The sequence below is a fragment of the Acomys minous genome (genome assembly GCF_964271855.1).
Source record: "Acomys minous genome assembly, chromosome: 14".
NCBI lineage: Eukaryota > Metazoa > Chordata > Mammalia > Rodentia > Muridae > Acomys > Acomys minous.
Window position 1 is genome coordinate 111,471,111 of NC_140496.1, and position 13,120 is coordinate 111,484,230.

The 13,120-nt window shown below is 43.3% G+C and overlaps 1 protein-coding gene across 13 annotated transcripts in view; it reads right to left on the bottom strand.

The window, feature by feature from the left end:
* LRRC7 (leucine rich repeat containing 7) overlaps positions 1-13,120 on the bottom strand; it is a 474,653-nt gene that overhangs the window by 17,791 nt on the left and 443,742 nt on the right. For 12 of the 13 annotated variants that reach the window (XM_084757043.1, XM_084757042.1, XM_084757040.1 and 9 more), the window contains one exon: positions 227-301. In XM_084757043.1, coding sequence (XP_084613169.1) covers positions 227-301 — 75 coding nt within the window. The remainder of the gene's footprint in view (positions 1-226; positions 302-13,120) is intronic. The other variant, XM_084757050.1, reaches the window with a different exon arrangement.

Below are 13,120 nucleotides of genomic sequence, written 5' to 3' on the forward strand. Positions count from 1 at the left end.
GCTTTAATGCACAGTGACAAGCAATAGACACAAGAAGAACCGGTTGTCAGCGTTTGTTCGAGTACCCTAACCCAGCAGCACCGCGTGATTGACCTGACATTGGCGCGTCAGCTTTTACTCGTCTCACCTGAAGGATCTTATCACCAGGCTGTAGTAGGTTGGATGCTGGCCCATCCGGCTGAACCCTAGTACCTGACATTGGCGCGTCAGCTTTTACTCGTCTCACCTGAAGGATCTTATCACCAGGCTGTAGTAGGTTGGATGCTGGCCCATCCGGCTGAACCCTAGTAACAAAGATACCCTATAAGTCAGAAGTGATAGAGGTTAGGAGCATATCACCAACAAGCAGGTGCACTTAAAAACATTTTCATTCATATATAGAAAAGAGTGAAAACGTCACTTTAAAAAAACACATTTTACACAATTAAGCTTTACAAGGGTTATGCTATTAAAAGTAGAGCACTGTTCTCTGTAGAGTCAAGTCTAAGAAAAGCCACATGTAACATAAAGATTACCTTGTTTTTTTATATATATATAAACGTTGTACTTTATATATCAACCTCACAGCCATCAATAGAAATGCCTTTTTGTATAAACTATGAATTTGGTGCAGGCTGTAGTTCCAGTACCCAGGAGACAGAAGCAGGAAGATAGATGTGAAATTTTAAAAAAAATCTTTTTTTTTTGGTTTTTGTTTTTGAGACAGGGTTTCTTTGTGTAGCCGTGGCTGTCCTGGACTTGCTTTGTAGACCAGTCTGGCTTTGAACTCAGAGATCTGCTCCTGGATTGATGTGAATTTGAGGCAAGCAGGGCTACATAGTGAGTTCGGGCCAGCCTGGGCAACTACGTGAGATCCTGTCTCAACAGTGAGCAAACCAACAAAAGAATTAATAAAAGACTAACCAAACCAATGTAAACAAACAAACAAAAACATCCAACAATGAAAACAGCTTTGTCAAATTTAGTTGTAAATGGAAAATTTGCATGGAAAAAGGGAATCAAGTTGTTTGAAAATCAAGACAGATGGGTGAGGTGCAGTGCTGACTTCTCTCATCACTGGGGGCATCTGTGTTGTGATGACAAACATAGACCCTGCATTTCCTCCTTGGTCTGGCAGATTGCACGCACATCCCCTCAGGGGGACTGCTAATGATTGCAGTTAGCTCCCTCTACCCTACTGTGCTGCGACAGCCACAATGGCAGCGTTGTCCCAAACAAGCCACTATGTCAGGGGCTGCTGAGGTGAAGTTTCCACTATCACTGCCTCGCAGCTGCCAGTGACTGCCACTCGGCTGAATCTCATCTCCCCTCTTCAGCTCACCGTGCAGAGACAGTTTAATAAGGTTTGCATAAATCCAGACCATAGGGGGCCTAATTACACAGTCACATCCACAGTACTGGAGACCTCGAAGTGCAGAGCCTGGCTGCCTGGATAATGTGGAGGTGACATCTGCAGTGTGCTGAATTCCAGCAGTAGCACCAGGAGTGCAGTGTTCCACCAGAATTTGATAGGGAATCATCAGAGTTTTTATAATAAAAATTAAATGAGTAACGTACTTTCCAGTAAAAGAAAAAGTATCTTCTAAGTTTCTGGGACGTCAGGAAGCCATCTGGTTGGCATCTTAGCAACATATAGCTCTACTGGGAGGACCTAGGCATGCCCAGATTCTGACATAAGACAGAGTGTGGAATGTGCTGAGAGCAACGCATCAGAACATGCACTAACATCCCTCCATCTGAGGTTTCAGCCAAACACAACCTCTCTCCAGGGAGGTACCCCCTCCCTACACATCCCTTCACATTGAACAATATGTATTTGGCTTTTTACTGCAGCTGTAACAAATCACCACAGATTTAGTGACTTAAAACACCACCATATTTATTGTCTCACGATGCTGGTTTCTGACCCCGCTGTTATGGTGCTAAATCAAAGGCACTGGGTACACTGTGTGCCTTGAATGGTCCTGGTGTGGAGAACTCACTTTTCCATCCTACTAGAACAGCTTTTAGGGATGTACAGGTTCTTGGCTGATGGCTTCCCTTTGTTTCTTTTTTCTTTTCTTTTCTTTTCTTTCTTTTTCCCTTCTTCTTTTCTTCTTCTTCTTCTTCTTCTTCTTCTTCTTCTTCTTCTTCTTCTTCTTCTTCTCCTCCTCCTCCTCCTCCTCCTCCTCCTCCTCCTCCTCCTCCTCTTCTTCTTCTTCTTCTTCTTCTTCCTGTTTTTCAAGACAGGGTTTCTCTTGTAGTCTTGGCTGCCCTGGATCCGTTTTGTAGACCAGGCTGACCTCAAACTCAAAGATCTACCTGCCTCTGCAACCCAAGTGCTGTGATAAAGGTGTGCACCACCACACCTAGCTCTTTGTTTCTTTTTTCAAATACAGCAATGGACCATCTCCATGACCATTTCTCTCTCCCACTATAGCCAGGAGAGATTTCTCATTTCCAAGGACCAATCTGGATAATCTCAAGATTCACATATTTAAAGTGCCCTTTACTATATGACGTGCTATGTTCACGGGCTTAGGAAATTAGAATGTGGCCACATTTGGGGAATCATATTTTCTCTTTGGCATATGGTAGCCACATCCAACACTGCCCTGGAGCTAGCCTTCTGTGTGTAACATTTTCACACTGGCACGTCCATTTTTAGATACATAATGCTTCTTCATTAGTGGAATGTATATAAGATGGCACCTAAGAGAGAGCTGTCTTAGGCAAGCAGATGCCTACAGAATGCCTGGGATGGTAGACAATCCACAGATAACCAGTAACCATCAATATAATTTTTGAAGGTTGTGAAGATGAGCTACGTTTGAACATCTTTTACCCAGCAAAGTGAGAATGTTCCTAGATTCACTGGCAAGAAGTTATTTCTCTCAGTGAGTATATTTAAGAGCAACAACTGTCATCTTCACGTGATTTCCACAGGTAAAGGGATCAGCTCCTCTTACATTGGAAAGTCCTTCTTGCCTCATCTGTGGACTCCTTGCAGTGCCTCATGGTGACAACGGCTCTAATCACTGGCCACTGGCCATAAAGGACCTGGGGTCCATCTGTGGAGGTCCCGGTGGCTCTTTATGACTTCCAGACACTCTTCTCATGGTTTCCCAACACAGAGTCCTCAGCTCTTTGTATGGCTGACAGAATCTGCTCTAGTTTCTGGAGTCTCTGACCGTGGTTGTCTAATGCCGCTCACAGAATGATTACCTCTGCGGTTCTTTAATGATGCAGACACATAGCTTAGCTAGGTACCCCTCCTAGGTGCTGTCTCATAGCAGAGCAACACTGTGGCTGCTGTGAAATTCTTTTCAAAGACTGAATCATTGCTTTCTGCAGACACTAACATTGCTAACCCAGATGGGGCCAGCTGGCTGTTCCATGTGATATGACCTGTTGCCACATCCTTTTAGGTGTGTGTGTGTGTGTCTGCATGTGGTATGTGCAAGTGGATGCCAGTGTTCTCAGAGGCCAGGAGCATCAGATCTTACTAGAGCCAGAGTTTCAAGTGATTGTGAGCCACATGATTTGGATGCAAGGATCTGAACTTGCAAGAGCAGTATGTTATCTTAATCACTGACCTATATTTCCAGTTCCTATATTTATATCTTGTATTGGAATTTGTCTGTTTGTAAGTTATATGACTCTTCAAGAACAGGCTTATGGGAACTTTTTTCCCCCACAAGTGCTTTTGCAAAGTGGTGAGTTGAGATTTCTCAGTGTTAAGATCTGACCTCTTCTGGTTGTCTAGGCCCAGAACCTCTGAATATAATCCAAGGACTCACCAAATGAAGTCTGCAAGGCCAGCACTTCACACCTCAACTCTAGAGGAGATCAGAACTTTATATGATTTTTAATGATGAAGGTGAATGACTGTGACAGTCCCAGCTATTGTCAATATAGGGCACAAAAATAGAGCTACCCTTAAGGGACTTGCAACCTCAATGCATGAAATATGTTTTTTAAAATTCCCTGAAGTGTAACCTCTAGTCATCGCTTGGAAAATGGTTTTTAGGCAGGCCACATCTCAAGCAAAAATTACATATACAACCCAGAACACATCAAATATTTTAGAACACAATGTTTCGTATATTCCTGTAAGTGTAAAAGGTCAAAGAGGGTTTCCAGAGGGAAAATGGCTCATTAAAATAGCAAACAGAACTGGACATGCAATAGTGTTTCAGGGGATACTGTCTTCTCTCCAGAGAAGTGTTAAATGCTAATTTTTTTCTTAAAGCAGGTAACATGATTTACTTATGCTGAGGCTTCTAGAGCAAAGTTGGGTCTCTCTACAGCATAACCTCTGTAAGAACTAGAATGGACACACCAAGGATAAAGACATCAGCGATTTGTAACGATGAACTTTCTTAAAGTTTAATTGCTATGTGTCAGGTCTTAGGCTTTCATCAATCTGCTGCCTTAGTATCAGAAGAATTTATAGGAGGCAAGAGATTAGTTCCATGGCCATTAGAAACTAAGAAGAAAGGAAGCCAAGATGGAGTAGGAAAAAAAATGAAAGAGAAGGAAGGAAGGAAGGTGACCAGAGCTGGATATAGTATTTCCTTGCCCAAACCTTATCCTCCAAACAGCGAAGCTTAAAGTCCATAAAGAATTGTGATGGGGCCCTGAGATGGCTCAGCAGATAAAGGTGTCTTCCGCCAAGTCTAACAGCCTGAGTTTGATCCCCAGACTCACATGGTGGAAGGAGAGAACCAACTCCTGGAAATTGTGCTCTGACCTCCATGTGTGTATCACGGCACACAGTCTTGTACAGGTATGTGCACGCGTGCGTGCACACACACACACACACACATGTAATAATCATAAAAGCCTGTGACGATTAATCTTTGGTGTAAATCTGACTGGACTGAGAATCCTCTAGGAGACACACCTGGGCCTGTGTGGGAGGGTGTTTCCAGAAAGGGTAAACTGAGGATGGAAGACTCTAAGTGTGGGTAACCCACTCCATAAGCAGGGGCCAGTTCCAGACTGAATAAAAAAAAAAAAAAGAAGAAGAAGAAGAAGAAGCTAGTTGAATGCCAGAGTTCATTTCTCATTGCTCCCTGACTGAAGATGTGATGTGACCACAAGCCTCATGCTCTTACTGTCACACCCTCCCCGCCACACCAGATGGGCCCTCAAACTGAACTAGCATCAGTCCCTCTGGAAATTGCTTTATGAGATAAGGTGCCACAGCAATGAGAGAAGCAACTATTATAAAAATGACCAGAAAGGAGAATTACTTTGGAGACCTAGAAAAATTTGTGACAGAGATTCAAATTAAAACTCTGCAGTTGGGCCAGTGGCGCACACCTGTAATCCCAGCACTTGGGGAGACAGAGGCAGGTGGATCTCTGTGAGCTCCAGGCCAGCCTGGTCTACAAAGTGAGTCCAGGACAGTCAGGGCTACACAGAGAGACCCTGTCTCAAACAAAACAACAACCAAGAAAAATCTGCGGTTGAGCACTGTTCTCCTCTAGCGGGAGGGACGCAGGATTTGGTCTTTCAGATGGTCTTCTTCCCCTTCTCATTCTAAAATGTGTTTAGTGCCAAAATAACCCAAACCAAAGGTTTTCTGACTTAAGAGCACCCCAAAATAAGCAATTTATTTCATTTTCTGTGAGGCTGCTTTTAGAAATGACGGACGGACTCCTGGGGTACTCTTTAGAGCACTGTCCTTTGGAGAATTGGAATGTAAGAGCGAAAACTTTGCTTTTTTTGTTTTTTTGTTTTTGTGTTTTTGTGTTTTTGTGTTTGTTTTTTTTTTTTTTTTTTTTTGGCTGTTGGATTATGGATTTTTTCCAGTATATTCTTTTTTTAACTTTAAAATTTATTATAATTTATTCATAATACATCCCGATTGTTATTCCTTCACTCATATCTTCCCGTTCTCACCCTTCCTCCCTCCTCTGCCATCTTCCCCTCCCCTTGACCTCTGACAAGGGGCCCTCCTCCCGCACCACGTGACCACAGCCGGTCAGGTGTCATAGTTTTAGCAATTGCTCCAGGAACCCTGTTGCAGATCACCACCTGAGAGGCCCAAAGGGATATTTTCAATGCTGTCTAGTTCTAGGCTAAATTTTTTGAGCTGAGAACAGTTTCATTTGGTGTTTTCTCAAAGTCAGTGGTCACCTCTTTGCTGTCTGGCCCAGATTTCTGGCTTTCTAGGGAGATGGGTGTAGGAGACGCCTTCCACTTGCATTGCTGTTTTTGAGTCCTGCGCAGCTGGAAATGCCAGAAAATTGGATTGGTTAGCTTTGCACAGGTTACTTACAGACTCTGTGTAAACTACAAATGGCTCCAGAAACTATTAAAAGCAGGAGGTAACTATTAAAAACTACACTGTGGATTCCTCTCTAGGCTCTGCCTAAAATAGTGGTGGCACGGAGGCTTCACCTATTACCCCTGCAGGCTCCCTCAAAGGCCTGTCACTGTGCTATTTTTGGACACGGCATTATTTCAAAACCAGGAACAGGAGAGCAACAGATTTAGTTAAAGTTTTTTTCCCCCACTACTACAGTTAAATTTTTGGTGGTGAGAAAATGTTTCTCATACGATTTATAAAATGTAGCCATGATTCTTGTGGGTTTAGTATCGTTTTATTTAACAGCTATGCGTTGTTGTGTAGCGAGACCATTGTAGAGATATTTCTTAGAAAGTGATGCCGAAATCAAGAGTTCAAAACATCTGGAGACAGCTGTCGCACAGACGCTGCAACTGAGAATCCCTGGTCCTTGTGGGTGAAGAGGCTTCATACGAAGCTGTACAGTGAAGGTTTCTCTTTCTAATTTTTGATCTTTATATTTCTGTATTGCTCGATTTTTTTTTTTTTGAGGAAAGGTCTGCTATATCCACAACTGGACTCAAACCTACTATGTAGCTGAGGATGGCCTTGAACTTGTGACACTCCCGCCTGCACTTCCAGGTGTGCAGTGCACCACCACACCACAATTAGGTGGTGTCGAAGACAGAGCACAGGACAGGCATAATAAGCAAGAGAGTGATCTACCAACTGAATCACATCTCAGGCTCCAGATCCTGTGTTACATGAAATTTTCTAGTGATAATTTTTCACTTACTACTTGTACAGCCTCTTTTTCTTTCTTTCTTTCTTTCTTTTTTTTTTTTTTTTTTTTTTTTGGTTTTTCAAGACAGGGTCTCTCTGTGTAGCCTTGGCTGTCCTGGACTCACTTGTAGACCAGGCTGGCCTCAAACTCACAAAGATCCGCCTGCCTCTGCCTCCCAAGTGCTGGGATTAAAGGCGTGAGCCACCACTGCCTGGCTCGGCCTCTTTTTCTAAAAGGTATAGGTCAAAGGAAATGAGCTCTCTGGTTTATACATCTGGGACTGAGGATTTGTTTAAAGACATCATCAGTCCTGTTAGCAGCTGCCCTGCGCTGAAAACTCAGGAAAAGTGGTGCTTTGGCTCTTGGTCCTATTGATTACATTAAGCTTTGATTCAGAGACGCACAGCCTTCAGGGAGCCAAACCCCACCAGCTGTAGTTAATACAGACTCCTCTGTCTTTCCTGCTATAAATGGGCCACTTCCCAAGTGTGATGGCTTGAGTGAGAAATGTCCCCCCAGAGGCTCACGTGCTTTCACACTGGTTCCCAGCTAGTGGCTCTGTTTGGGAAGGCTATGGAACCTTTAGGTCTCCAGGCTTATGCTGAAGAAGGTGACTGGGGAGGGCAGCTTTGAGATATCACAGCCTGTCCCTACTTCCTGTTCGCTGTTTCCTGACCTCCCTGTGAGGTGACCAGCTGGCTTCCCATCGCACTGCCTGCCTTGCTGGGATGGAGTTGAAGATGATAAGCCATTCCTTCCTTGAGTTGCTTGGCTAGAGTAAATAAATACACTAAATCTAGCAAATGGACTAAATTAGTCATTCTCAGTCCATTAGAGGATGCCCACAAGCAAAGAAGCAAATTACAGATTAGATATACATTTCTTTTCCCATGTCGATACTTAGTTCAACACCAAAAGGAGTTGCTTATTAATGTCCTCAGTCGTGAAATGACAGTGACAAGGATCTACTACATGGTGATGGGTTTAAGTGCGATTCCAAGTAGAGAACACCTTTCTTTCTTTCTTTCTTTCTTTCTTTCTTTCTTTCTTTTTGAAACAGGGTTTTTGTGTGCAGTCCTGGCTGTCCTGGACTTGCTTTGTAGACTGGGCTGGCCTCGAACTCACAGAGATCCGGTTGCCTCTGCCTCCCCAAGTACTGGGATTAAAGGCGTGTGCCACCACACCAGCTCACATTTCTTTATGTTAGTCACTAAGAGTATGTACATGCACATGCATTACATTGTAAATGTACAACTTGTTACTTTGTATTCATTGTTGCTTACTTTAACTTTGGATTAATCTTCAAATTATATACACAGAATTTACATATAAAATTTTGATTTTATTTCAAAATTATCAGTGAACTGAATGAACAACAAATATGTTCTCCCTGTTTGTGGCTTTGCTTCAACTCATCCAAAAGCTTTCAGGGAGCCAGCAAGATGTCTTAGTGAGTGAAGGTGCTTGCCTCTGAGCCTCATTAATAATTTTGAAATAAAAAAAATAACTGTACTGGTTAACTGTTGAGTATATTCCTAGAACTTTATGTTGAATTGATGGCTAAAGGTGATGTCTTCAAGATCTTTCTTTTCTCTTTTTATTCTCTCAGTTTTTTGCATTTATTAATTTACTTAGTGTATATGACTGTGGATGTGCAAGCACCACAGCATGTATGTAGGAAATCAGAGGGAAACTTGTGGAAATTAGTTTTCTCCTTCTACCATGAGAGTTCTGGGCTTTGAACTCAGGCCATCAGGCTCACTAAGCACCTTGCTGGCTCCCTAGGAGCTTTTGGATGAGTTGGGGGCAAAGGCACAAACAGCAAGAACATACCTGGTATTTGCTCGGCTCATGTCTGGCTCTCACCGAAGCTCACATTTGACATTAAGAAAACTCCCCGAGTGTTCACCCCAGAAACCTGTTCCTTCCTATCAGTACTCAAGCTACTTCTTTTAGGTACAAAAGAACACAATGTTGTTCAGTGAGTGACTGTATGCTTGGGTTGGGGCTTTGATTTGAAGATGTAGTAATTAGAAGGTTCAGGGCCTCATCAGTGATGTAGAGAGGTCAGAGTCCATAGTGAGGTCTGCGACGCTGGGAACACTCAGTCATGGTGGCCGAGAGCTCTGTAGACAGAAGCTGGTTGGGCTCTAAGGCTACTCAGAAGGAAAGGGAGAGGAATCCCACTGATAACGCCTTGGTATGATGTGTCTTGACTCCCCCCACGGCTAGTGCTGCTGGAGCTCCTGAGGGACAGAAAACTACCCTTGGCCTGCAACGACCCCTTTGGAAAATGTTTGGAAGTTGCACCCTCCTCCTTGAGGAGGCCTGCCGCCCACAACAGATGGACAACTTGCTCTGGGACGGCACTCAGAGGAGCTGGTGGGACCAGAGTCTACTGGACACACCTTCCTTCCTTAATTCCTGATGGATCCTACCCTCAGGTGACAGTCACAGGCTGCAGGCTTGGTGTGGTTTCCTGCTTCCTGGTGACTCATAGACTTTGTTTTCTGTTTTCCAGTGACTTCTGGAAATTAGGATTGGGAGATAAAATGCTGGCTAACCCAGCACAGAACTTCAGTGCAGAATGAGGGAAAACAGAACGTATGAATAATTATTAATTAATACTGCTATGGGCAGAGACCTGACTACCATTACTTTTTATTCATTCATTGTGTTCTAGTTTTATTACTATGACTTTAAAATCATTCCAAAAATTCTACATTGATTAATATTTTTTAAAAAATAGGAATCCAGAACATTATGCACTTCCAAAAACCAGCTGAAAATGGGGTCCTCTGTAAACAGGGTGTGGTAGAGTCCACACACCTCCCATACTCGGGTTCTCAGCAACTCCCTTCTATGGAGCAGATGTCAGTTCTTAGAATTGTATAAGATGTGATCTCTGAGTGACTTTCAAGTGCATTTGTATTTTGATTGTAATTGTCTGGCATTTCTCAGTGAATGGAAACAAACCTGAAGATAAAGTTGGCAAATTCTTTCTGGTTCCATTTTAGGCTGATTTTGCTCCGTGCTAGCTAGCCAGTGTGGTCTAGCAGAGAGGATGTTAATAATTACGAGTCAGTGCTAGTACCGCTGGCCATCCACATGGGCTTTATTTCTCTTTATTTTTTATTAATTTATTCATATTACATCTCAGTGGTTATCCCATCCCTTGTATCCTCCCATTCCTCCCTCCCTCCCATTTTCCCCTTACTCCCCTCCCCTATGACTGTGCCTGAGGGGGACTTCCTCCCCCTGTATATGCTCATAGGGTATCAAGTCTTTTCTTGGTAGCCTGCTATCCTTCCTCTGAGTGCCACCAGGCCACCCCCTCCAGGGGACATGGTCAAATATGAGGCACCAGAAGGCTTTATTTCATTGGACTTTGGTTTTTTGTTTTCTGTTTTGGTGGTAGTGGTAGGATTTACTATGTAGCCCAGGCTGTCTTTAAAGTTTATATGTACTCCAAGTTGTCTGGACTTGAGCTTGTAAAGATCCTCCTTCCTCAGCTTCCTGAGTGCTGAGGTACTGTACGCACTACCACACCCAGCTAAAAGTGCTATTTTTAAAAATATTTATTTTGCTGGGGGAGGGGCTGGAGAGATGGATCCTATACATCTCATTATGTTTTCCCAAGAGCTGAGTCTGCACTGAGTGATGTTAGCTGCTTTCCTAAGTCAGAATATTTCTTTCTGTTCAAGGGTAAAGATGCTGACATTTTCCAATGGGTTAACAGGCATCACTTGCTCTTTAGTAACACTTGAAAGGAGTTGTACCCATAGGAATCCTTTTGGTTATAAAGACCAACCTTCTGCTAAGAGCACCACACTTTCCTCCTAGTACTGAGACACTGAAAGAAACGAGCAATGATTCACTTTCTATTTAAAAAAAACCAAAACATCATGTTTCACTTTTACTGTCCAGAAATAACTTCATGTTGCAATGGGGTAAGACACACCTGAAATAATCAGTGTGTTATAAAATAATGTGTGCTAAAAGTTTACCTTAAAGCATCCAGGTTTACATGTGAAATATACTCTGTTTTGATCTCCTTCTTAAAAAGTCATCCAAAGTTGAGTTAACAAGCACTGAGAAATCTATCCTTCCGTCTTCACTGTTGTTTTGCCTTAACTAATAGCGTCTCCAAAGTACTGCATAGTCACTTCAACTTTAAGTAGAAGTAAAAGTGGGGCAGATATGTAAACTATATTACAAAATGAATTTGTGAGTACAGACAGTAAGTCAGATGTATCCAGTGGTTGTACAAAGGGAAGAGAGGCGTGCGATCCACCATGTGGACTGATACTTGTGTAAACATCAATCACATGTGATAAAGAGCTCCAGACAAGCCTATTTGCCGTTCACGGGTTTTCATATCTATGAAGAGATAAGAAACATGCATGGGCTGTGTTTTTTGTTTTTCTTCAGAATTTAAAAGGACACCTTTGCAATTCTCTGTTTATGAACCATCTAATACCATGAGGATTACAGAAAGAAGAGAAAATAATCCTTAGGCACTTTTGATTTGGTGCTGCTATCAATGTCTTTGGTATTGATGTCTTGGGCCAAAAGTGTCCAAAATCAGTCTGCTTCTGTGTCTAGCTATCTTTCTCTTCTTGGTATTGACCTTACAAAAACCTTGACTTGACATAATTTCCACATCTACACAAAAGAAAAGGCTCACTGCTTCCAGGAGTGGAAGGCAGGGTGTGAAGGGCCTTGGCCCTGCTGTAGCTCATGCAGACAGACAGAGGCAATGATTGAAAATAATTTGGTGATATCCCAGAGACTCTATGGCATTTGCTTAAAGTTCATTGGTGACTATTTTACATCTTCCAACACTCTTCCCAGGGCTTGGAATTTTGCCTGTACTCAGGCAAATCAACAAACAAACACCTCCTGTCACTTCTGTGCTGACATTCAGATTTCCTTAGGTGAAAAAAAATGGCTGAGCTCCATGCTGTTGGCTTAGCTTGGGCATTTGATGAACTGTGGAGGTAGGCGGGTGGCTCTCCCACAGAGCTGTATCCTGCTGTAAGCCCCATGTGGGTGATCTGGGTCCATAACAAAGCATTCTTGTAAGTCTGTGACCAGATGTCACTGCAAGTCTCCCTGGAAATCCTAGGCAGTTAGTCCTCTCCTCCAATGGAGCGAGGAAGGAGGTTAGGCCCTGGATGAGCTCTGAATGTTTTATTAGGAGCGCTTCCATCTGAAGGGTCTCGGATGCTTTATGGGATATTGAGCAGCTTGACATCATCCTCTGTTAGTCTGGTTTCCTCTTCCTAACAGCTTCCCATGGGACTCACAGTGGGGAATTCCTTGGATTTTGCAAACCATGAATTAGTGTGCATGTCTTGCTGGAAAGCACAGTGCATTTGCCCCGTTGTCAGAATCACCACTGTCAGGATACATTAGCCCTCAAGCCACATAGCTGACTGTCAACCCTCGCTTTACTGTACTCCCTGATTACCAAGGTTCAGTGGAGGAGGCACGCCGGTCTCCATGGGTTTGTTGAAGCAGATGGGAGGATTTTGGCTGACTACTAATACTCTCAGCGTCTCAGTGTTAGAATACCGTGTGTGTCTCCATGCCACAAGGTATGAGTTTGTCATGTGCTCTGCTGCTAAGTGCATCTGCAGGTAGGGGCATGTGTGTTTGTGTGTGTGTGGCATATGTGTGTGGAGAGGCTAGACTAAAACCTCAGGTATCATTCATTCCTCAGGCTGTCCTCCATCTTTTTGAGATGGGGGCTCTTTCATAGCCTGGAGCTTCCAAATAAGCTGGGGTAGCTGGCTATCAAGGGATCTGTCTGACCTCACGCCACCTCCCCAGTGCTGGGATTACAAATGCATGTCACTGAGCCCGACTTTGAAAATGTGTGTTCTTGGGGGAATGAACTTGGGTCTTTATGCTTTCAAGGCGAGCACTTTATCCATCTTCTCTCCCCAAACCCTGGGCTTATGTGGAACATGAGACCGAGGAAATGAAACTCTCTCCCAGTGAACAGACTAAATTCCTGCGTAAATTGTTAGAGCCAACATCTTTAGGCCGTTTGA